Source organism: Xiphias gladius, chromosome 6 (assembly GCF_016859285.1).
Source record: "Xiphias gladius isolate SHS-SW01 ecotype Sanya breed wild chromosome 6, ASM1685928v1, whole genome shotgun sequence".
Taxonomy (NCBI): Eukaryota; Metazoa; Chordata; class Actinopteri; order Istiophoriformes; family Xiphiidae; genus Xiphias; species Xiphias gladius.
The window spans coordinates 15,742,343-15,766,674 of record NC_053405.1 but is presented as its reverse complement, the minus strand read 5'-3'; the positions used below and the strand labels follow the sequence as shown (position 1 = coordinate 15,766,674).

At 41.1% G+C, this 24,332-nt stretch overlaps 3 protein-coding genes across 3 annotated transcripts in view; 2 read left to right on the top strand and 1 right to left on the bottom strand.

The window, feature by feature from the left end:
- rnf220b (ring finger protein 220b) overlaps nt 1-5,783 on the top strand; it is a 29,098-nt gene extending 23,315 nt beyond the window's left edge. The window contains exons 7-15 of the mRNA XM_040129297.1: nt 1,383-1,426; nt 1,817-1,904; nt 2,364-2,460; nt 2,851-2,910; nt 3,064-3,125; nt 3,276-3,360; nt 4,452-4,560; nt 5,513-5,587; nt 5,677-5,783. Coding sequence (XP_039985231.1) covers nt 1,383-1,426; nt 1,817-1,904; nt 2,364-2,460; nt 2,851-2,910; nt 3,064-3,125; nt 3,276-3,360; nt 4,452-4,560; nt 5,513-5,587; nt 5,677-5,748 — 692 coding nt within the window. The 3' untranslated portion in view covers nt 5,749-5,783. The remainder of the gene's footprint in view (nt 1-1,382; nt 1,427-1,816; nt 1,905-2,363; nt 2,461-2,850; nt 2,911-3,063; nt 3,126-3,275; nt 3,361-4,451; nt 4,561-5,512; nt 5,588-5,676) is intronic.
- A 2,656-nt stretch (nt 5,784-8,439) lies between these two features.
- guk1b (guanylate kinase 1b) lies at nt 8,440-11,995 on the top strand. Its single transcript, XM_040129301.1, has 7 exons — nt 8,440-8,551; nt 8,709-8,750; nt 10,453-10,549; nt 11,161-11,299; nt 11,554-11,638; nt 11,718-11,803; nt 11,963-11,995. Exons 1-7 carry the CDS (start codon nt 8,440-8,442, stop codon nt 11,993-11,995), a joined length of 594 nt encoding a protein of 197 aa, XP_039985235.1.
- A 761-nt stretch (nt 11,996-12,756) lies between these two features.
- The window catches only part of obscna (obscurin, cytoskeletal calmodulin and titin-interacting RhoGEF a), a 41,374-nt gene continuing 29,798 nt past the window's right edge, over nt 12,757-24,332 (bottom strand). The window contains exons 56-80 of the mRNA XM_040128572.1: nt 23,597-23,731; nt 23,299-23,468; nt 22,877-23,013; nt 22,680-22,792; nt 22,111-22,279; nt 21,939-22,026; nt 21,648-21,848; nt 21,483-21,543; nt 21,317-21,394; nt 21,053-21,225; nt 20,784-20,810; nt 20,506-20,658; nt 19,868-19,913; nt 19,676-19,753; nt 17,750-19,499; nt 17,361-17,489; nt 17,116-17,238; nt 16,390-16,557; nt 16,089-16,194; nt 15,360-15,599; nt 14,526-14,749; nt 14,389-14,403; nt 14,045-14,141; nt 13,614-13,763; nt 12,757-13,507 (exon numbers count right to left, since the gene is read on the bottom strand). Of these exons, the coding sequence (XP_039984506.1) occupies nt 13,327-13,507; nt 13,614-13,763; nt 14,045-14,141; nt 14,389-14,403; nt 14,526-14,749; nt 15,360-15,599; nt 16,089-16,194; nt 16,390-16,557; nt 17,116-17,238; nt 17,361-17,489; nt 17,750-19,499; nt 19,676-19,753; nt 19,868-19,913; nt 20,506-20,658; nt 20,784-20,810; nt 21,053-21,225; nt 21,317-21,394; nt 21,483-21,543; nt 21,648-21,848; nt 21,939-22,026; nt 22,111-22,279; nt 22,680-22,792; nt 22,877-23,013; nt 23,299-23,468; nt 23,597-23,731 (4,812 nt within the window). The 3' untranslated portion in view covers nt 12,757-13,326. The remainder of the gene's footprint in view (nt 13,508-13,613; nt 13,764-14,044; nt 14,142-14,388; nt 14,404-14,525; nt 14,750-15,359; nt 15,600-16,088; nt 16,195-16,389; nt 16,558-17,115; nt 17,239-17,360; nt 17,490-17,749; nt 19,500-19,675; nt 19,754-19,867; nt 19,914-20,505; nt 20,659-20,783; nt 20,811-21,052; nt 21,226-21,316; nt 21,395-21,482; nt 21,544-21,647; nt 21,849-21,938; nt 22,027-22,110; nt 22,280-22,679; nt 22,793-22,876; nt 23,014-23,298; nt 23,469-23,596; nt 23,732-24,332) is intronic.

The following is a 24,332-nucleotide window of genomic DNA, read 5'->3' as shown; positions in this document are numbered from 1 at the left end:
TGTAGACATGTAGATCTACAGAGCATCCTTAAAGCTGCGGCTGACACTACAGACATCTTACTACCGTTACTATTACCGCTGAGATTCTCTGGCTCTTAGCTGGCTCTTCAAAACTGCCAGTGATGTCGAGGTCTGTTAGCCTTTATTGGGCCTTATAACAGGACAGCATAATGAGCTTCTAAATACACGTCGGGGAGGAAAAAGAAGAAGAGCGGTGGAGGAGGGGAGGGGGTGGCTCCTCTGTTGATTAATCAACCTCTCTCTCTCTCTCTCTCCTCTCTCTGTTTGATGAGCTCTTCCTCATCTGTGACCGTCTCTTTAACCCTCATTATGTTCGCTGGGATGGCGGCACTCAGGTCATGGCCACCAGCTCTCTGGGTGCCCCCCCCCCCCCCCGGGGGGCCACTGTCATCCAGCAGGAATTAGAGGGCCCTAAAACTTAATGTCCCCTTATGCAATCTGCAGTCAGTCAGGTCGGAGTGGGAGAAGAGGTGCAGTTGGTGTTCTGCCATGTTAACTTTTATATCAGAGACGAAAATGGGGGGAGGGGGATGTTGGGATGACAGGATGGGGATGGGAGGAAAGTTTTGCCGCCAGTGCTGAAAAAAAACCAAACCCTGCAGCTGTTGTATATATGGAGCCCACGTTCATGTCTCCTTGCTCTTGATTGTAAGTTCACTTCAGGGTCTGTGGATTACTGTGACACATGAGCTGAAAAGTTTGTGAAATGAGCTAATTCATCAGTAATTGTCCTACTGGCCTCCACAGCCCTGTCAGATGAACTCAAGTGCCCCTTCATCAACACCCACCCTGTTGTGTTCTTTTAAACTGATTTCAAAATGGATGTTATTTAAAACTATTAATTATATCTGAGTGGACTGTGGTACAACTATTATTTCCCTGCAAGATGTAGTGATCCCAGAAGTGTCAGTGTCTGACCCCTGCTTCAGAACCTGGTTCGTTGTGTAGCCTCAAAATGCGAGAGTGATTAAAAGTGTAAAAGCTCAAAGTAAAGAAGTGAGCTGAAACTCGGATCAAAACGTGACACAAAATGACATGAAGATTATGTTACTCCACCATTTTCGTGTTCACTACATAAAAAGGGAAATTTTTAGGTTGCAAAAAATGTATAATGTATAAACACAAGGACACAAACTCTTTCAGTGGAATTGGCCCTTTCGGTAATCTGCTCGTCTGTGAGGAATGAAGGAAGACTGAAGTTTGAGACTCAAAAATCAAGGATAAAATAAAAAAAAGAAAAAGAAACAAGAGCTCACAACCCAATTTTAAAAAAATGTATAGGGAGACCCACTAAAGACACTGTGGCCTGCCTTTGAAGTAACTGTATCACTGTCTTCTGCTTCTCCTCTCTCTGTCCCCAGTCAGGATTGGAAAGCTGAAGAGGAGGAAACCAGAGGAGGGACAGGTATTTGTTCTATTTTTTTTCTTTGAATGAAAAAGAGATGAAAATATTTGTTTCCCTGACATTTTTTATTGTAATCGGAGATGAAAATATAAAATGTCGAGGGTGGGTTGAGAGAATGTCGGTGGTCTGAACCCTCTGACACCGTTGACTGCCTTTGTTCATGTAGCATCAGGATCACTGTCAGCTCGGTGTGTATCCATGTGAAAACACTGCAGGCGTTGGTTCACAGCTATGAAAACACAGAAGCAGATATGCATCTCAAGGCTATAGGAGGCATACGGACATATTCATCCAGACAGTGAACTTGTGTTCTTCGTGTGTGTGTGTGTGTGTGTGTGTGTGTGTGTGTGTGTGTGTGTGTGTGTGTGTGTGTATTTTTGTGTGTTTTAGGAGGGTTCAGCAGACTTGGCGCCATTGGAGGACGAGTGGAATGAGAGGAGAAGGATACAGATGATGTCTGTAGTCGGAGGGTTTAAAGGTAAGCATAAATCTGTGTGTGTGTGTGTGTGTGTGTGTGTGTGTGTGTGTGTGTGTGTGTGTGTGTGTGTGTGTGTGTGTGTCTGTGTGCTATCGAGGTACCCGTGTGTATGATCTTGCTCAGTGGAGGGTGAATAATGTGACTGAGTGGCAGTTGAAAAACCACTGAACTTTTCAGTCCACATTACAGCGGAGCATGATGCCTTGAAGGTTAGCTTAAAAGTAACGGTTTCCTTTACCCGAGAAGAAAGCCCTGACATGCAAACTTGTTACACACTGACTGACAGAAACAAGCAGAGGGGTAGAGAGTTGGGCAACGTCATAGTTTGTGATTCTAAAATTCACCTTATTGTGACCATAGAAATAAAAACAAATCTCTCTGCTCTGTCCTTTAACAAAAATCTTCGTGCAGTCCAGTAGCTGTTAAAAAAAGCGTTTCCCTATAAAATTGTCTTATCAGGTGCAATGCTGGTGAGCACAACTTCTAAGGAGTGTCGAGACAGCGATGCAGACCTGGACGTGGATGGGGACGATACTCTGGAGTACGGCAGAGCGCAGTATCCTTTACAGTGAACACACAGTGCAACATCACAGCACTTTCCCGTGTATTTAAGTTTATAGTTAGGTGAGAAATATCAGGTACAAAGTGAACAACCTTTGAATAAACAGTGATAGAAAAGAAATTCTAACTATTAACATTTTGTAACTGATCTTGATGAGAGCTATACTGTCTTGTAATGTCAACCCTAAGTTGAGAGATGATTCAAAAAAGGAAGACATTTAGTGGCAGAAAGTTTGACTAACAAATAAACTGTTTTCCCCACAAACTCCTTTATCTGTAGATAAACAACAAGTGTACAATATTTCTCAGAATTTTACGAGTTAGATATGTGTCTTACCTGTTGTTAGCTCCCACCATCTTGTTTTCTCCTGAGTTTTGTTCTCAGATACACAGAGACGGATGTAATCCCCTGCTCAGGAGAAGGCTCCAAGGAGATCACAGTGAAGTATGTATCCCACCTGGTGGCATTTCATTCGCCCTGGATATTCAGTTAGACATGAAATAATTATACACTATATTACTTATCGTTTATCACATAGATTTTCTTTAAATTTTCTTAGTTATTTGGCTTTTTTTCTTTTTTCAGCAGCAGCAGCAGCAGCAGCAGCACATTGCCTGATTCCCGCGTAAACCTGGACTTTTCCAAATGGTTAAATGATGGTGAGTTAAGCAAACTCTGAATGAATGAATTGATTGAATAAGGGAAAGAGGAAAGGTAGAAAGAAGAGGTTTTGCAGGTAGATGTTACTGAGTTTGGTCACTTCTCGCTATTTATACCATTATTTGTTGTTTTTTTGTTTCTTCACTCAGGGAGTCCATCTACCAGCAGTAGAGAGAAAGTGGACGTCAGCATATCCGCTCTGCCCAAAACCTGCAAAAATACTGAGATAGAGACGTAAGTTTGTATAATAAGTTTCGGGGTCACTCAGAGATAAAAAATACACAGCAAACATGTCTGTGTCATATTTCTCACTGGTGGATTTACCCTAATCGCTCATAATTTCAAACGTTTTTAGTGTAAGTGATACAACACACTCGCAGTTGTGTTTGACATTTTTATTTCAAAGCTAAAAAAGCTAAAAAGAATCAAGTGATTTATTGTTTTTAGGTTTTTGGACCTATCATTTAAAGAAACAGCAAAAGCATTCAGTAAGTCCTTTGGTTTTAATTGGTTATGGTAGAACAACACAATAAAACTTTCTTGAGCTCACTATTGCTTGTCCTGAACAGAATAACATCCTTTGTTTAAGTAAAATAGTTCTCTCAGTCAGTTTGGACGTCTGCTGCATCTGTCCTCACGTACTGTTCAAGATGTTATCTTTTTGTGATGTTACAAGTTTTTTTCAAAGGCCTTGTTATTCTTGTTACTTGTAAACCGGCTCAGGTTCACAGGGGTGAGTTGGGTTTGTCAGGTGTAGCATGTCACGCAGGAATCACAACTGAGGGAGTGTAACTCTCCCTTTCTGTAAAGTGTAGTTTGGCAGCCCGGCTCTTTCTCTCTGTGTCACATCAGCTCAGACTACCTGCCCCTGCTCCCACCGGCGTGATAAACAATACTATATAAATGTGACGATATCATCAATCAAGGTCATAGCAGGCGACACACGCATGTACACACATTTCATCACACTTAATGCACTGTAGCCCGTCTGCCTCGATGTACAGTATGTTTGCACGTAAAGTCTCTCCGGTAATTGTGAGTGTATGTCTATCTCTGTGAGGATCCTGACACCTCACCCCCCCCACACACTCACCTCACCACCCGCTTCCTACGCTTATGATAAATGAGACAGCGAATGCAGCCATTGTGATTGCTGCTAAATTTCATGCTCAGTGTCCATGTTGGCCAGCGAATAATTTAATCTGTCTTCGATTTATAAATGACTCTCCAGTGTCTGCCTAACTCACGCGGCCTCCCCTCTCCCCTCCTGTTACCGTCCGTCCATCCATCCGTGTGTGTGTGTGTGTGTGTGTGTGTGTATGCAGACTCTCAGAGGACTCCACACTGACAACTCTGGATGCACTTAAAGCTCGGATACGGGATTTGGAGAAACAGGTGTCTAAAGGAGACAGATTTAAATGCCTCATCTGCATGGTGAGTACGAAGGCAAATCAAAGCAACAGACCAGGGGAAAAAAAATGGAGATAATGGCGCAGTAATGCAGAAACTGATGATATTCCTATAGGGACCTGTGTTTTGGTCTGGCAATAGTTCAATATTATTGGTAATGTTAATATTAAAATAATATTATTTAAAATCGTAGGAACATGAGTTTGAAATCATACTTAAATTACGATGCAGGCTCTAAGTATGATTAGTTGACATTTAGAAACTGTAATGTGTGCCATAGTATACAGTCAACTCTATATTACGTTAACACTGACTGATATCATTTAAGTAATTTATTGAGCCAAAATGCTACACATTTGCTCATTTCAGGCTCTCAAATGTGAGAATATGCTGTTTTCCTTTGTTTTATATCAAAGGAAAACAGTGAACAGCTTCTTCTGTTCACTGTGAGTGAACAGAAGAAGATATGCTTTATAGAGATACCATCTTATCTCTGGTATCAGCCAAAATGTATATGTAACAGCTCTACAACTGCACAAAGACGGCAGGTAAAAACTTGAAATTAAACTGCAGCTTCACAATTCTTTGTGAAGACAAAGCTACTGTGTCCAGTTGGATCTTTGATGAGATTCTTGTACATCTGAATACACCAATGTGCTAACATCATACTTTTTTTTGAAGGAGGCAAGTCAAAGAGGTTTTAAGGTGATGGGCTTACCTTGCTTATTCAGATTTTTAGGTTAAGTTGACAAATGCAAAAACAACATGTTTTATATCATCATTTCAAACTAAAACTTTATAGTGTAATAAATCACAGCTCCTTTCAGAGTATTAAAGGGGCTTCAATAAAAGTTGATTAAAAAGGAGCCTCTCCTCCTGTAAGGCTCTTTCTTAGTTTCACATGGACATCTAGTGGCAGCTTTTAGTACTACAGAAAAGAAATCCTCACCTGAATCATGTCTGTTTCTCTCTACAGGACACGTACACAACTCCGCTCACCTCGATCCAGTGCTGGCATGTTCACTGTGAGGAGTGTTGGCTTCGTACGCTGGTAACACATCGTGATTCATATAAACTGAATGACCATGAAGCAAAATGCCCAGAGCGTGTTTAATAAAAGTGTGAATTTTATTTTTTCAGGGAGCAAAGAAGTTGTGTCCTCAGTGCAACACCATCACCTCACCTGGAGACCTGAGGCGGGTTTACCTGTGACAGTGTAGGGGCTTCTTCTGTTTAAGCCAACCGGGGATGGACTTGTGGGCAGCTGGCCTGTCATAGACTCCTCCTCCTCCTCCTCCTCCCTTCCCGGCCCTTTCTTTACATCAGTGTATTCCTAAGTTCTACGTTGAAGATCAGCAAACGTGACCTTTGACCTTCCTTTACAGCCCTGTACAATATCCATGTTCCTGCTGCAACATCAACCAGATCTGAAAAAAAACATTTAAAGCCAACTGAGAGCTCAGGCACTGAAAAACACATAGAAAAATTGCTTTGGGACAATATTTATCGATTTTGTAATCCTTTTGTCGGTTTTATGAGGAAAGAATAGTCGAATCCCTTGCGAAGCACATGTACATAGTTTTGTGTATGTTTGGATTGGTGTGTGTATATGATGTTGATTAGCAGAACAACCTGACTGTATTTCCTGTACAGAGTCTTTGATTAGATCATTTATTATTGGTTTAGCTCCTGTAGGTCCATTAACAGTAATCTCATAACATTCAGGCTCATTTTGTCTTTGTCATTGATGTGTTTCTTTGTACAGGATCATTAAATCTAATTTTATCAATGTTACTTCAATAAAACGTGCATCTAAAAAGCTGATGTGTCTCTAAATCTTGTAACTGTGGGGATAACATGGATATTCACCTATTGAATGTGTGGCTTTTCGGCAAACCATGGAAAGCAAGCATCTCGTGTTGGTTAGTCCTACTGACAGCCTTGTTATGATGACCGTATGTGGTGTACGTGCCCCTTAAGTGGGTCGGGGCAGGATTAGCCAGGAAGAGCCCATCACAACTCATCTGGAGTGAGGGGAGCACTAAACACTATGCTATTCTGAGCTTTTTACTTGACCACTCTGACACTGCAATGGTCACATCACACCAAACAGAGATGGAAAACACCACAAAAGTGTAGCACAAAGGGGAAATTGTTAATGTCAGTGCCATAATAATACATTTTAGGGTCCATCAGCAGTAAGTTGACAGCAGTTTTACACTGTATGATTATAACTTTCTGAGAGTGAACAAGCCATTTCTGAAACTATCCTGGAATAATTCAAGTTTAAAAAAAGCAATTTCCTTACCTACTTTGTGTACAAACAACTTTTGTTTGCTACTTACAATCATACAAAGAAATATTGGTAATAATTACAGGTCATTTTCCTACTTAAACTTGACCTGGCATTTTCCTTTCAAAGCCAAAAGTCACAACCTGGTTCCTCAGCAACAAGTCTCTGGAGTTTTAGGAGAAACAGATTCACCAAGTGAATTTGTTTATGAAAATGTCATCGCCGTATGACATGCTCAAGGTGTGACGTGTAGGGACTGTAGATGCATGCACACACATGATTGGTCGCTGAGCTGAAGGGAGGTGGTGGTAATTCAGACTGACAGTGAGCTGCTTCAGTCAATCAGTGTGACACACACACACACACACACACACACACACACACACACACACACACACACAGACACACACAAACGAACACAGTCCATTAAGAAGCCTTGCTGAAGAATCGTCTGTTTGTTACTGAACGCCTCAGCGACACTGATTACAGGATCTTCGAGAAAAGGTAGGATGGACTTTTTACTTGTTATGATAATACTAATGTACTTTGATAATGCAAAAATGTGCTTGTATCAAAGTATTAAAGGTAAAAAAAATGTATTTTTTTATAACTTTATAAACTGTTGGGTATTGCAGTCTATAACAATGCAGAAAAGTAACAGTTATCTGCAGCTGTCAGATAAATGTGGTTGAGCAAATAGTGCAATATTTCTATCTCAAATGTAGTGAAGTAGAGGTATAAAGCTCCAGAAAGTGTAAATAATGAAGTTAGTAACAAGTATCCCAAAAATTGTACTGAAGTACAGTACTAGAGTAAATGTACTTTGTTACATTCCACAGTTTGTATGGTTTTTATTTTGACTGGTACAGACTCCTGTCTTATTAAGTAATTGTGTTAATGGGGATTCGAAATGATTCAACAACATTCCTGATACATCATCCTCTTTTAGCACAGCAGTTAAATGGCTCACCTGTCCTGGACTATTTGTGCTGCCTGGCCCAGATCCAATTAATCCTGCTGACTGACCTGTTCGGACTTCATTAACAGGCATTCTTAACATTAAACCCAGGGCCTCTGGCTGTCCAACGAGTCAGCAATTAGGACATGGATGTGAATGAATATTTTAATCAAGGAAAAGGGACATAGAACATTTTTAAGTGTCAGTTCATGATTAGCGGCGATTAAAACCACAACAGTAACATAAGAGCAGAGATCTGCTTTTAACCCTCTACAGTATGTGCATATTGGGATGTTTCCTCATGACAGCGTAGTGGTTAAGAGAAGCCTGGATCAAAGGATTAGTCTTACTGAACCTTAGACCAGTTCACAGGAGAGTTTGTGAGCTTCCCCAGCACTGCAGAAGTAATGTATAGGAAGAGAGGGAGTTTAGCAATGTCGAATACTTGATGGAATCCATAGTTCACCACTTGGGAACTATGGTGTGAATACTGCGATGCCCTGTATCTTATTCTAGAAATGGCAGCTGTTACCTTTAATGGTGGGTTTTTTCTGGCACTAAAGATCTGCTTTTAATCTGCTTCTGGCACAAACACGAGCCAACTCTGTCCCTGTCTTTCCCTTTCTGTGTCTGTCCATCTGTTCTTAGAGCAATGTCAGGACCGAGGCCCGTGGTGCTGAGCGGCCCCTCCGGAGCAGGGAAGAGCACTCTGATGAAGAGGCTCATGCAGGATCATGAAGGCGTCTTCGGATTCAGCGTGTCACGTACGTTTGTGTGCCATCTGGTGATTGAATGCTGCACTGGCCTGCAGATTTGTGTTACATCAGTAAACCTTATAATGCTGAGAGTGAGGATTTTGCAGCTTCTTAGCATTCACCTTTAATACTTATGTGTTTTAATGTTGAAATCCTCTCCTCACAGACACAACAAGACAGCCTCGACCAGGAGAGGAAGATGGCAAAGGTACAGTAGTTCTCGATCAAAACAGACACTTTATAGTTTCTACAGAAGTACTGCAGTTGGTTGACGTAGTAGGACCCCCATGCTCTGTGATTCACCAGGCAGCAGCCCTGGGGTTGGATTTGAATCTGCAGAGCTGTGATAGAAGTTTGTTTTATAAACTAGAGACAATACACCATTCTTGCTTTTTGTTTTTATAGCACGTTTCCCAGCCTCCCCTACTTGCAGGGTCCACAATAATGCTCGCAACACTTCTTACTCCCAAGTGAACTGCACAAATGGTTTTGTCCCCCCTGTACAGCTCCCTTGATATAAAGGGATAAACCTCTTTCTGTGCCTTTTTTGCTTTCTCCATAGGGCTGAACAAACTCCCCATGCTTCTGGGGGCTACTTTACTGCCCGTAGCAGACGTCTTTTCCTCTGAAGACTTAGAAATGTCAACCACATTTTCGTGTCCAAATGAATCAGAAACCACAGATGAAGGTGACCTAGGTGTGATTCCTGATCACAGTTTATTTTAAGGCAAAGGGAAGGGGGTTACTTTCATCATCCTGGCACGCTCTCAATGGATTCATAGGAACAAGTCATGTGACAAACAAAAAGTTAAACGAAAAAAAAATTAAATGATCTAAGGAATCGGGATCAGACAGTCTACACTTTGGAGTAAAAAGCTTTTTGAAAATAGCCCCCTGTGATGCCTCCGTAGTGGTTCCCATTTCCAGTCCAGTGAGGTCTAACTGTCCCATTTCCCATTGTGGCTGATAGAGCACTGATGATTTGCAGCCAACCATTAGCATCACAGGACAACAATTCAACATGTGCATGTGTTTAATGTGTTAAAACTTCAAGATGCTATTCATGTTTGTTGTTTGTTTGTTTGTTTACCGAGGATTAGACACTGAATGTAGTTTTATTAATCCAAATTATATCCCATCATTTGAGTAAAAAAAACAGTGGATTTTTTTTCACTTTGGGCCAAATAGTAGTTTTGATCATGCATAGAAATATTCCATATGCTGAAGTTTTCCTGAGTGCTGTTTAAAATCCATTCTGTCTTGCTTTCAGGGTTACTATCTATTTGTTTACAGCAGAGTCGCTTCCTGTTCTATCCATCACTTCCCTTCAGATTGTTACTTAAGTCTGAACAGACTCCATCAGTGTTGTTACGCTAATGATTGTCTGCTGTAACAGTGGCTGTCAGTGGTAGTAGTAGTAACGTGTTTGTTTCTAAAACTCTGCCGTTTTAGATCTCGAGAGGTCTTGATGTTAAGATCTAGGCTTATGGATCTGGTATGGACAATATAATGTGGTCAGTGGGTGCTTTATAAATGTCATCTCTAGAGAATCTTTGACAAAAAAAAACAAAACATTTCTCATCTTTTGCCTGCTTTTCCTGTAGAGAATGTCTGTTTTTTCGCAATTGCAACACAGTTTCAAATCTAACTCCTAGGAGAACGTCGTTCACTTAAACACACACTATCAGCCATGAAAATGGTGGCAGATGGGCAAAAATGTTATCCAGTGAGCTGTACACGTTGAGGTTAGCCTCTGTGTCTAGATTTCCTTCGCTTTTGCCTGTGATCACTCTGATGTTCACTATTTATTACGATAAAACGAGGGTCATCCTTCACTAAACTGCAGTTTCTTTCCATTGTGCAAGTTTTAATGGCAGAGCTACATGTGCTATTAATGTTGCATCTTACAGACTACCACTTCACAACGAGAGAGGCCATGGAGGAGGGCATCAATAGGGGCGAATTCATTGAGAATGCAGAGTTTTCTGGCAACATGTATGGAACAAGGTAAATATGTGCATTTCTGCAAATTTTTATAATCATTTTTAAAAGTATCTCAGTTCCATAAGCATTTGGCTAGCTGTGTTACCCGCCAACAATAACTTCATCTGTATGATGTAATTTTTCAAGTTTGTAATGTTTCAGAAGCTTTTCCACCCTGACAGAAAATATAGAGAGTTGATATGAGTGAAAACGCAATAAGCCAATTGAATATCAGTGTCACACATTAACAGCCAAACTTAATTCAACAGAAATTAAGACTTCTGCCTTGTATAAGGGCATGCCATTAGACTGGGCCGCAGGGATCAAGAGGATATACAGTATAGTAGTCTGGTGACAGATGGCACTTTAACCTCCGTTAGGTCAGAAAAAGCAACACTGCGGCTCAGCACCTTGTGTGTAACGTTTAATCTCTTCCTCTTACTCTGAAGATAACATATGCCCACTGCGGTCCCAGCAGCCTGGATTAATCCTCTTACCTTAGTCACTACATGTTGAGCACAAAATTATAAGTTAACACATTTTGTACATGTTTGTTCATTTCTGTAGTCCTGGTTATTTAAATATGTTTGTGTTTGACGTAATTTCTGTAGTATAACACTGCACTGTTTTTCTAGTCAAGCTGCCGTAGAAGACGTTCTGGCCAAGAACCTAATCTGCATCCTTGATGTGGACCTCCAGGGGGTGAAGAGGATTAAACAGACGGATCTTAACCCCATCTACATCTCCATCCAGCCTCCTTCCATGGAGATCCTGGTAGATGTCCAAATTTATATATTGCATTAATGTAATATATTGCAATATTTCCATTTCTGCACTTTTCAGCTTTGTTGTTACTCATTAAGCACTATCCTTGCTTGCGCAGAGTAGAATGTTGTTTGTGTTATACTTTTGATTATCATATTAAATAGCTGCAGTCATGATGTTATAACATAACTGCTGTTTTGTTTTTTCATGGAGCGGCTCTCGTGCCGAAGATAATGTCTTGTTCTTGTTCTTGTCTTTCTCAGGAAAAACGTCTGAGGGACAGGCAGACAGAAACAGAGGAGAGTTTACAGAAACGTCTGGAGGCAGCACGCATTGATATGGAGCTCAGTAAGTTTTTCGGCCGCTCTGCTCGAACACGATGCTGAATAAAGACAATCACTGCAGCTGATTCTCTTGTCATCTCTAGGTAAGGAGCCAGGAGTGTTTGATGTTGTTATCATCAATGATGACTTAGAGAGGTCCTATGTGGAGCTGAAAGATATCCTCAGTGAGGTGAGTAAAAGAAAATATCCTGGCTCTTATTTATTTAACAAATTTACTACTATTGTCTGCCAGCTGTAGCATAGACCTTTTTATATTCACGATGCTTTGGACAAGACCATTAGTTTATTAGCAAAAATGCAAAAGTATTCCTCATCTCTCCTTCTACAGGAAATCAAAAAAGTTCAGGAGGCTAAATCATAAGAAACAGAAACCCAGTCTTTCTGCTGCTGGACAGAATAAACCAACACTTGTGACTCTGGCCTGAATAACCCCACGGTCACTGACTGCAAACACACCTGAAATAAAGAAAATTTTTTGTTTTTCTGTTACCCTGTACGTAATATGCTCAGAGGTGCTCAGATGGGAAGGAGGGAGTCTGAATTCAAAGGTATTGTTTTCTCAGCTAAGAGAATGGGGGTTTGTGTTAGATTTAGAGCAATTAATGGCCGATATCTAGGTATGAAAATCTTAACCAACATATTTCTGCCAGCTGGCTCGGCTACATGTATATATATATATATATATATATATATATAAATAAAAGCAATAGAAACAACTGCCAAATCCAGTGCTGCATTTGGTCTTTATGGGCCCATTTTTGGCACTGGCCTATCCACAAGTGTGCAGAACACATCTGTATCACAAGACAGTACCTAATGCGCACACCTCTAAATAGTTAGAAATTGTTAAGAAAATAGTTATACTTTTATTTGTTCTGTTGAATTCTAATATAGTGGCAATAAATGTACTTATAGTTAAGTGTCAAAATTGTGGTGATTTATATGGATGACTAATACTGTGTACTTAAAAAATACACTTACACTCCGCGTATCATTTAAAGATTACATGAATGATGATAGAATCACCGTGTATAACTATGTTTAAAACATTTGCATGTATGTTTCTGTGTGTAAGACTGAATAAAGAAAGTGAGGACAATAACTGACCACTTTTGTGCCTTTTAATGAATCTTTCATTCACTAACTCATTCAGGTGGGTTGTTGACCCAATATATTATCAATATGAATCTTACAAGCATCTAATAAAACCTATAAATCTAGTCATTTTCCTATTTATACATTGCAATCTGAAGGTAGAACATGTAAAGATTTAAATAAAATACAGTGTATAACTCAGAAATACATCTGTTTTCTGTATGGAGCAGAATAGCACAGAAAACATTTTTGACTGTCAGTCCAAACATGGGCAGCTGTTTTATACTGAGGAGCTAATTTTTCTCATGTCACAAAGCAAACAGTGTACACTCGTTGCATAGACTAAACTTCATCCCTGATCAGCTTCCATATAAACCAAAGCAAACAAAATGCACCGCACTCTCATGTACAACATAATGGATAAGTACATTTTGAAAACTTGTTAAGATGCATCTCATTTTCTTAATCAGAGGATACTAAAACGATCTTAACAATCTGACCACACAGCTGAAATGAAATTTGCTGGTTATAAACCTGCAAATTGTTTAGGAAAACCTGCTGGTGAAAGAAAGTCCTACTTTTTTTGACAACGCTGCCTTACTGGAAGAAGGGACCTTGAAGCTTGGTGCGGACCAGGTCTCGTTTCTCCTCCTTCTGCTGGAGGTAAGCTTTAAGCTTGTCTGTGGAGAAACACACCTTGGACTGTCGGGCTTTGTGTGGGGCGCGAAGAGCACGCAGCCATGGGTTCTGGAGACACTCGGCTGCAGTGGGTCTCCCCCTACAAAATCATATTTGATCATGTTATCATATTTGAATGTACACATTTATGTTCCTTATCCACTAATACAACTTTCCACACGAATACTTTTAACAGATTCATTTACCAGGATTTGTTATTCAGGCTGCTCTTCATGAAGTTTAAGGCTCCCTCTGACAGACCAGGGTAACAGCGTCCAAACTGGATCTTTCCCTTCTTGATGTTTCTGTCTTGCTCCCAGCTGAGCTCTGCATCAAATGGGCTGTCGGCACTCAACCTAGTGAAAAAAGGAATTGTACAAAAAAGCATAAAATACGTATTACTCAATAAGCGAATCATTTTGCATCGCTGTCTGCAGAACTGTTAAGATTTCATAATCCAAGGATTTAAACTATTCATAACTTGCCATTATTGAAAACTATTTTGCAAGAACATCTAATTTTGGATTTAATGTTTTCAGACAATATGATTTTAACCCAACAAACGTGTTCTACCACATATTTTCTAAAACTAAAAACTTAGTATATGTAGCTGTTCCACCGCTATGTTTGTACTTACATGATGAACAACAGAACTCCAATAGCCCAAACATCAGTTTCAGGCCCAACACCCTGACCCTCCAGGATTTCTGGAGCTTTAGGAAGGACAATATAAACTGACAAAACAGACAGACACAGGACATTGTTCTTAAGGAGGTGTGCTGTTACTGGCAATGCCACATTCACTCACATGCTTAATTTTCTGTATTAGGAAAACAACTCAAATCAGAAAGAACTGGACAAAAAAGATAATAAAATTGACTTGGGTTTGTTAGGTTATGGTAGCTAGGATCAGCTGAGGTGGATGAAGTTAGGCTGAGTTATTTCCATCCATCAATCCATCCTTCCTTAAAGAATGTGTACCTTTGCTGCGGCAGTCTGTTGAAGGCCATGACAGTCAAAGGTTTAGCACATTAGAAGAATCAACAACAATGCAAGCTTTAATATCTTACACAATTTAGTTGGCGCCTTTTGAAATTAAACAAGAAATACAACAGTACCTTTGCTCTCCGACATGCCCTGGATGTGCTCAATGTTGAGGGGCTGTCCAGGTGTGAAGGACTGAGCCGAGCCAAAGTCTACAATCTTCAAGTGGTTACCATCATCCACCAGCATGTTGTCTGACTTCAGGTCCAGGTGGACGACACGACGGCTGTGAAGGTAGTCGACTGCGCTCAGAATCTGAATCAGCAGCTCTGCGACTTGAGCCTCTGCGTACAGATCTCTGAAAGGACAGGAAGACAGACAGGCCTGTTTGTTAAGCTTGACTACAAAATGTGATGGATTGCCACAAATGGCTTAAGATAGCAGAAACATAATCTTTTAGACATTGGTTTGAAAAGAGATTTTACATGGATTAGTTAAGTGTTAATTATTAGACTCAGTGGAGCCTCCTATTTCGGAATCATGCAGTGATCAGTTCTGGTTGGATTATTCCTCCAACAGGCCCCTCAGGACAAAACAAGGAGGCTTTCCACTGTAATGGACAAGGTTCCTAGACGAAATAGTGGACATTTGACCTGATGCTGTCACTAGACCAGAGGACTGGGGCTCACCATTGTCATTAGGAAGTCATGCTCATAAAGCCATAAATATCTAGACTAAATTTCATCGCAATGTGGCTAATGTTTGATGAAATATTGAACAAAGTGTTAGACAGACCAACCCACCAAAATAGTCAACTTGCTAGTTGTTGTTGGCAAAAAACATAAAGCCTGCATAAATGTGATGTTTGCAAGGTTTGAGTATTCTGCTTTTTAATTTTCCTGCAAAATATATCCTTCCCCTGTGTATAAAGAAATACAAAAGCTTATTTTTCCCATGCCCTCTTTTACCTCACAGCCAGACTGTAGAGCAGCTCCTTGCCGGGACAAAGCTCCTCCACTAACACCACGTAGGAGGAGGTGATGTAGGCAGTGTGCAGCTGCACCAGGTGTGGGTGATGAAGCCTCCTGAGCAGCTGGTACTCCCTCAGCACCAACTGTCTCTGCTCTGCCTGGTAAGGGGTGATCTTGGCAGCAAACACTTGGCTGGTCTCAACATCCCTACACAGGGTTACCACGCTGAAACGACCCCTGAGAGAGACGACAGCAGAAGATGGAGAGGTACAGAGAAAGGCTGTAAGGCAAACTGGTGACTGAGGGATAGTGGGAGATACAAGACAAGACTCCTCTTAACCTATTGCATGGTGGAACTGGTTCCAGTCCCTCGTGAACCTGAATAAGCAGGTAATGAAAAAGGATGGATAATGGTACATGCTACTGGAGGGGTTTTCAGAAGAAGAACAATTAAAGTCTGTTGGAAAACACAGATACTTCAATTTTTTTGTCATAAAAGGGGAGAAGGATAAAGATACTGAATATCAGCATAAAACAGTCTGTATGTGTCAGACTTGAAAAACCAGAAAAGTCACACCTAAGTTTAAAGATGAAACCTAAAGGAAGAAAAATATTATCATGTGCCACCAAACTGAAATAAATACTACAGCAAATACAAAGTATTTACATATAAAGTAAGGAAAGGGACATTACAGCTCCTCCCTTGCTTGCAACAAAAATTCCCACCTGTTGATCTCAGAGAGGAAGTTGTAGTTCTTTTGTGTTGTTTGTCGTTCTGATCCAGTGGCCTTCGACCCCAAGGTCTCAGTCAGGATGAGAGAAATGTGAGTCTCTATACGACAAAGTAAAAAGACGTAAAAATGTTATAACCCTCCATGTAGTGGCTGATAATATACAAGTCCTACTACATTTACAATGCGCGGTCACAGATCAGAAACACTATATATATGAAATAAGAATGAATTAATGAAATGACACATTTGCAACAGCAAACATGCAACATCATGTTTGAGAGTATTTTTCTCGCCTTCAGGGTGTTTAGCCATAACAACAGGTGCCGAGGCATCACTGAAAGGTCCTGCTCCTGTCTTGGTGATGCAGCCCACCCTGAACACATAAGACGCTCCCCTTGGCAAGTCCTTCACCACATAGCAGTTATCTGTCACCTCCTCTGACAGGACCGTCCACTCCCCGCCTGCGGAGACCCACAACACATGAGATTTACTGTGAAATCCACACTCACTGCACATGTTAATGCTCTTGCCATAGATTCAGGCAACACTGATATTAGTGAAATTCTACTATAGGAAATATAATTTTTAAATTAACTTGAAGACTAGAACTCAAAGCCAAAACAATCACCCTATTAGACTACAACTGGCTGTCAGCTCCATGAAATTGAAATGATCTAAAATGGTGACTGAAAAATATTAGTGAGTCATTCCAAACACTTTGTACTGCACATTCCTGATGAGGTATATGTTTGTATTTCTAACTGTGGAAAGACAGTGTACACTAAATTCAGTATTGACTGATGTTAGTCCAAAGTCCTTCTTAAAATACTTTATAAAAATGCAAATCTCTAAGGAATTTTCATCATGAAACATTGACCACATATGCAAATAGATTACATTTTATATTTTATGAATTGGTACCATTAAATTTGTCTGACAAATAAAAAAATATTTAATTTCCCTTTGACAAAAAAAAAAGGAGTAATTTCTGTGCTGCTGTATCATTTCGGTAAACTCACCATCTGTACAGTATTGCACACAGTAGGTGACAGGGTCACTAGACTGGACTGGTCTCCAGACCAGCAGGACTCCGCCTCCATCTAACTGGAGCACGTCAGCTTTGTTGGGACGGACTGGCAGACCTGTAAATTATGGAGTGGAACACACATCGAAAACCAGGCTCATAGCAAAAATGATGATAGCAGGATTTCAGGCTATTTCAGACAGGAAATACATAATCCACAGAATACAACGTATTCACTACCTTTTGTCTTTTTGAATGCAGGTATTTTGAAAGAAGGCAGGATTTTGGAGGTCCTCTTTTTTGGACTCTCAAGACCAGTGCTATACTCCCTTTCAGGTGGGATGGGCGTTGATCCTTTTACTATTGGCCCTGTTATAATGGACAAACACCAAAAGGAAAAAAACATTAGGGTGGATAAAATGTACGGTACAATGTTAATGTACAGTATAAATGTATAATATACTGCATCTGAAACTAGGGAGGGATCAGGTAAATAAAAATAGATTAATAATGCTCTTATCCCGTTGTGTAGCTATCAAGTTTTATTTATTTTTTCTTAATATGTATGGTGCTGACACCATTTCCAGTTTAATTATGAAATAAAAGTAGCATAATTTGCAATAACTCACCTCCTTTACTCACATCCTCCTTACTGGAAGACCTGGAAAACAGCTTGGTGAGGCTGGAGGCTGAAGCTCTCATTTTCTTCCTCAGTGACATGGTGGGTGTATCGGGCTTCATTATTTCTCCTAATGTGGGTCCTAACTCTGTGTTCTCCAGCTGGGAGTATGAATGGCCAGTCCAAGACTGCCTGCGGAAGATCTTCAGCAGTCCCAGCTTGGGTGACTTTCCTGTGGGCAGTCGGGCTTCCAGGGCTGGAGCGGATGCATGCCTCTGGAGGCCATAGCCTTCCTTCTTGTCCTTGGCCCTGGGAGGCCTCTCTGGGGCCTGGAGAGAAGAGAGGCTGGGACTGGGGCTCGGCTTTAGCGGGGGCCCCGGCTGACTGCTGCTTTTTGTAGATAAGGTGGGGTTGGAGCGGGCGCGGTTACGCGGCGGTGCCCGGGGAAACGAGCCTCTCGGTTTAACTTCTTGGAATGAGCAAGGGGGCGATAAAATCAGAGGCTCCCCTTGTTCATCGTCCCCTTCCCTCTCTCCCGATCTGTATCTTCCTCCGAGATGACCATGACCCAGCTCCTCATAGGAGCCAAGTCTGCTTGAGGACTCTGAGCCACCATGCTCCAAAATATCTGACTCAGTCAGAGACCCCTGGGAGCCAGCAAAGTTATTTCCCCCCTCTGTCTGCTCTTGATCCAGTCTGGTGCTCATTCTGTCTCCAGCAAGGAAGGTTGAGGGAACAGATGTTCCACCCAGTGTGCGAGTCCCATGTACAGAAGCGATGGAGTCTCTTCTTCTTGTGGGTCGCCGTGGGGTTGGGATGGCCAACAAGTTTCTCCCTGCCACTTCATCATCTGTGAAATCTTCCTTCAGACTTAGAGAGCCCTCTTCTTCAACTGGCTTTGTGCGCTTGGGTGAGCTGGGAGACCGACGTGAATACTCATCAAGGGACCGGCTCCTCCTATGAGGGGGTACGTTGCTGTGGGTGAGGCCAACTCCACTGTCAAAGGAACAGGATTTCTGCATTGTGGGCTGGATAGATCCCCGTCTCTGGCCACGGTTAGTTTCTGTCTCATCCTCTACATATTCAATAAGAGGCTCATTGAGGCGTCCTGAAAAGCTTCTCCTGAGTGGTTTGCGGCCTCTCTCCTGCTTTTTGGCCTGGAATTTGTCCCGCAATGACATATGTCTGGCAGACATGGGTGAAAGCTGATGAGAAGTGCTATAGAAAGTGCTTCGGATGACACTGCCCCGAGGGATACGACCTCCGTCACTTCCTGAACCCTCATCCCAGTCGGATAGGTAGAGAGATGGACTGCTGTCCTTGCTGAACCTACGCTCCCTCTGAGGTGTCTGTTGGCACGACACATCTGATGACGCAACTGACTGCCTGCTCATACTCCGCTCTAAATCACTCCTCCTTCCTACCACCTCCCCATCTTCTTCCTCCCCTAATGTCACTTCCTCCTCCTCCTCTGCACCTAGGTGGAGTTTGGCAAAAGGCTCGGGGATCTGTGCTCTCTCCACTAAAGGATCATAATCCTCCTCTGTTTCCTCCTCCTCCTCCTCAGTCGGGCTGTAGTGTTGGAAAAAGTCCCAAGAGTCGGCTTCATCATACTCAGATGATGAGCCACTGCTCAGAGAGGTGCTGCTATGTTCCTGGAGCTCACGAGGAACTGTCACTGCAGTCTCTCTGAGAGGAGCGTCCAGCAGCTCAGGGATGGGCCTCAATGTGAGAACTGACCCAATGCAAGTCAACGAACGCTGGGAAGATACAGGGGAAAGATAATGCTAGAGACAAATTTAGACAATAGGTTTTCTCGTAGGCAAATTATATGAGCTGCTGTGAATCAACTCATGTAATCATATCAAACTTCAAGATAATCAACATTACAAGAAACCAGTTAGTTTCAATAAATGATAGAAGAGAGGCAACTCACCTGCCATTTTGATTTTGAGATAAATACTTTCAAACTCCTTGTGTTGATTTCATCAGTATCTTCTCCTGCATGTTCGTCCTGAACACAGTTGCAGAGATTATTGTGTTATGTTGTGTTCCTAAATTGCATTAATATGTGTGTGAATACAATAAAGCTTGATTAAAACAACTATTGTGTTGTGTTTCCTCTCACCTGGAACCATTCATGGCTCAAGCACTCAAAGGCAGACGGTCGCTTCCTAGATAAAGGAAAATTGGAAATGCTCAGACGTGTGCTAAATTGCACCTGAAACAACATTGTCACGTTTTACTGGAAGCCTGAGTATACCACTACATCTCTGCAGCCATGTGAGAACTAATCACTGGAGTGCAGCAAAAATATTCTATGAGTAATATGTTTGATATAAACATTGAATCAACAACTGATAGCATAGCCACAAAGGATTACCAGTCAAGCTAATGTAGCTTTACGCAGGATTTAGACACTTTTTAATTCATTGTTTGTTTTTCCAGTCTTCTGGTTGAGCCCTACAAGATCTCACTTTGATCAGTGAGGGTTCAAAATGAGCTAAATGCAGCTTTAACAGGAATACATACATTTTATTTAATGTTGCTTTGCAGTGTTGCCCTGTGTTTTATTTTGAAGAATCATAATTGTCATTGATATCATTTATGCAAAAAGTGATATCAACTTCTTGATCTCTCATTTGTCACATGAAATGGAATTTTATGTCAGTTGCACAAACCTTTCTAGCAAATATTTTATTATTATTTGGTGTGTGACTGGATCGATAAGTGGTGGTCTAAGCAACAATAAAATAGGTCCCTTACTCTGGATCTGGCTGAAGGACCATGTGGAGAAAGTGCTGGGCCTCAGGGCTCCTGTACATAACATCAGGGGCATCCCAGTTCAGGGTCCCTTCCCCCACTCTCAGCAGTGTTGCACGGTCCGTCTCACCCACAAAAGGGCAGCGACACACCAGACTGTCAAGATAAAGATAAAGCCTCATGTAAATGGCTAAAAGAAACACATAGGTCATATGAGCAGTTTTTGATATACTATATATTTAGGATTTTGAGAATATTATCAAAAGTGCAGTGATACATACGTTAGATAGGCTATAACACCCACAGCCCTTGGAGAGAGAAAAATAGATTTTAATGTATTATTTTCTTATTTTGCTTTCTGATTTACAATTGTGCATGGTTTATTTCAAACTAGTTTTAGCTTTTATTTAAATCTGCTAGTAATACTAGAGTGGCAGGTCTACAGCAAGTTCATCGAAGACATGTATTGTATATAAAAGTACAATAATACATTATAAAAATACACACTTGAATCTATCTGATGCAAATCTCAATTAACCAGATGACTCACCAAATATCAGTGGCCACAGTGACTGGTTCTTGGTGAACAATCTCAGGTGCAATGAACTCTGGTGTACCAAACATGCTATACTGGTGTCTGGATGTGTCTATTTCTTGGCAAAAGCCAAAGTCACAGATCTTTATTTCATCTCTGGGTGGATACACCATTAGGATATTATCAGGCTGAAGGAAGATATGCATATGGAGTTAAAAACCGAATGACAAATATAATGCACAGTCAATAATGGCATGTTGACTGGACTGGGAATCTCACTTTAATGTCCAGATGCAAGATGTTCATGCTGTGAATGTGACCAACACCTTCAAGGATTTGCTGGATGTATGACTGAACCTAAAATAAGATGTAGAATATTAGTCGAGAGCGATGCTTTTTATTTGCAAGAAAAAATATCTTGTAGGGAATAAATGTGAGCTTTAACCTCTTTCTCTGAGACTGATCCTCTCAGTAATAAATGGTCCAGAAGTCCATGAGAACAGCACCTAGGAATGAAGCAAAAGAACTCTTAACTAATCAAACGTAACAAGCTAAACCCACTGTAAGGAAAAAGGAGTGATCATATTGTAATATTTAACAGGAAGCATACATTTCTGTGATCAGCACTAGAGTGCGTCTGGTGCAAAAAAAGTCCAGCAGACAGGCCACTCTTGGATGAGCCAGACGGGAGAGCAAGTCTCTCTCCTGGAAGGCCCTCGTCCGAGTGCTGCTCCGCAGAGGCAGGAACTTGGCAGCAAAGACTTCACCTGTCCTTCTGTGGACTACACGCTTCAATACCCCAAATGTTCCCCTAAAACAAAGAAAGATGAGGGCAGTCATTTCAAATCTTTGCAGGGATCATGGACAGCTTGGATTGTGTCATTATAATATACAGGTCCACCTTCCAATTTCCTCATGGACATCATAGACAGAAAATAACTTCCTTCTCTTCCCCAGCTCCACCTCTCTCTCCTGACATTCCAGTGGACCTAGAGAGAAACCACAACCTGTGAATAAAGATGGTCAACCACACAGACCAACAAAACTTTTAACAGTGCACGCTGTCGTCTCACCTTCCTCCACTGTAAGCTGAGCCTGGCATGAGGCGTGGCCAGAGTCATTGTAGGCAAGGCAGGTGTATATGCCACTGTCTTCACCCTCGGAGCACGCTATGGTCAGTGAGCAGTGGGCACCATGCTGTACTATCTCCACATTCTCATTGGCTGAAAGCTCCTCTTCGTCCTCCAATCACAGAAGAAGAGGGAAGTTTTAATAGAGATGGCTACCAGTCTCTTTTATCATTAATCCTCGGTCAAACCTTTTGCAATGTAACCTCTTAAAACAAGGTCATGACCTCTTGCAACCACCTCTCACATTGTAAGTATGAAGAGTGAAAATGTACCCAAAAAATCTGCTTCCCTTTTTCAGGTTATTTCTTCAATTCTCAGAGGAGACAGAGAGGATGAGCACTATTCAGTAACTTTTTAGAAAAGGGGATAAACTAGAAACAAAAATCAACAACACTGTGTTTTCCTCAGGGCATCATTGTGAAAGAGACCTTTGCTCTCAATGGCCTTTTCCTGGTTACATATAGGTAATTAACCAATCTCGTTTGGAAATCACAGGTCTGCAGTGCTCCTACCTTGTACCACTGTATCTTAGGACTAGGTCTCCCTGTGATGATGGCAGTAAATGTAGCTGGTTGGCCGGGCTCTACACACAGGTCTTCAGTGGGTACTTGGATGGAAGGGGGGGCTGAACAGGAAATTAGATCACTTAGCGAGCAGACTAAATTTGATAGTTGTCATACTCTTATGTTTGCCCTTATGACAAGAATACCATCTCTAATTTCCTTCATTGGTTCTGAGAAGTAAATCTCCTCCTCCTCCTCCTCCTCCAGGTAATACAGAGGCTGCTGAACCACCTGATCCATGGACGTGACAGAAAGAACAATCTCTTCAGTGCTAGACTCTGCTCTGGAGGCAAAGAGATGAATGAAAGGAAAAGGTCAATTTTAAATACAATTGATAAGTCATAATGATGTAAAGTAACATTTTAATATAATAATAAAACTACTTAATGGAATCGAAATTTTTACTATCCATTACTAATTTAAAAATTGTGAAACTATTGAAACTATTAAACTAAGACTTTTACCAAGCACAGACACATTTTTTTTCAGGTAGTGGCTGATGCAGATTTACTTCAGAGGAAGGAAAGGAGGATCAATATATGTAAGTTGTAAGCTATACTTAACTTACTGTTCAGGGTATCCAGGAGGGAAAAGCATCTTGGAGGTGGAGCTAAAATCAGTCTGTAACCATTTCTTCACGAAGGCAGTTGACCAGCCCTCTGAGTCTGCATCTATCAAAACCAAAATATCACTCAGGAGGAATTTATGGATCACAGACTTAATATAGCTATATATTTTCTAACTATATTTTAAGAAATTATCAATTCACCTTGACTATAATATACAGTATACTGAAACACTGGAAAATGGAAGGTGAAAAAGTACATTACCTTACTTATCACAAGCAGTAATATTGCATTTCTTACCTCGGGACTTGAGGGTTTAACCCCACTAACCCACCACATCAACAGGACAAGGGCCCGTGCCCACTCCTGCATGGGCGTAAAGGGAACACCTGCCCAGCACATGACCATCTTGTGTTCGTAGGAGTGAAGAGTTAGCTGGGCATGCGTTGGCAAGACGAAAAAGGGGAATGTTGAGTAGTTATTTGTTACCATGACAATGATGACTTACATGGAGCGGTCCATGTGAGGAACTTCTTCCTTTAGGACTAGTAGAGGGAGGATGAAGAAACATGTAGGTTATGGACAATGGAAGGACAAACATGGTGAACCAGTTTCCAAAAGCCAGAAAAGAAAAATATGTGAGTGAGACAACTTTACAGTTACATATAAAGTACATCATATTTCAAACTTACAGGAGGTTTTCATCAACATCATGTAATGATTCCATTGAATTTGTCTGAATTCTATTATTTACTCTATTATACTAGTTTTATTGCTGACCCTATGTGATGGTAACAGTAATTGTAATATAATAGATATTAACACAGTTTGAAAATAACTACATAAAATAGGACAGTAAAAGCAGTACTTGCTATTTCTATATTTAAATTACTGTTAGTTATGGCACCTCAGTGGCTGGGCTGACTTTTGGATGATAACATGAGTCTAATGGAGGAAAATGATCAAGTTTGTTTCAATCCATGCCCTGTGTGGAAAGTGGAAACATGATGAAAAACACAAAATCATTCCATACAAT

What these genes read in the sequence shown, in the direction of transcription:
- guk1b (XM_040129301.1), top strand. Translation starts at nt 8,440, where the DNA reads ATGTCAGGACCGAGGCCCGTGGTGCTGAGCGGCCCCTCCGGAGCAGGG. An exon ending in AGGAGAGGAAGATGGCAAAG is followed by an intron (nt 8,751 to 10,452) that starts GTACAGTAGTTC and finishes TGCATCTTACAG; the next exon opens with ACTACCACTTCACAACGAGA. An exon ending in GGCAACATGTATGGAACAAG is followed by an intron (nt 10,550 to 11,160) that starts GTAAATATGTGC and finishes CTGTTTTTCTAG; the next exon opens with TCAAGCTGCCGTAGAAGACG.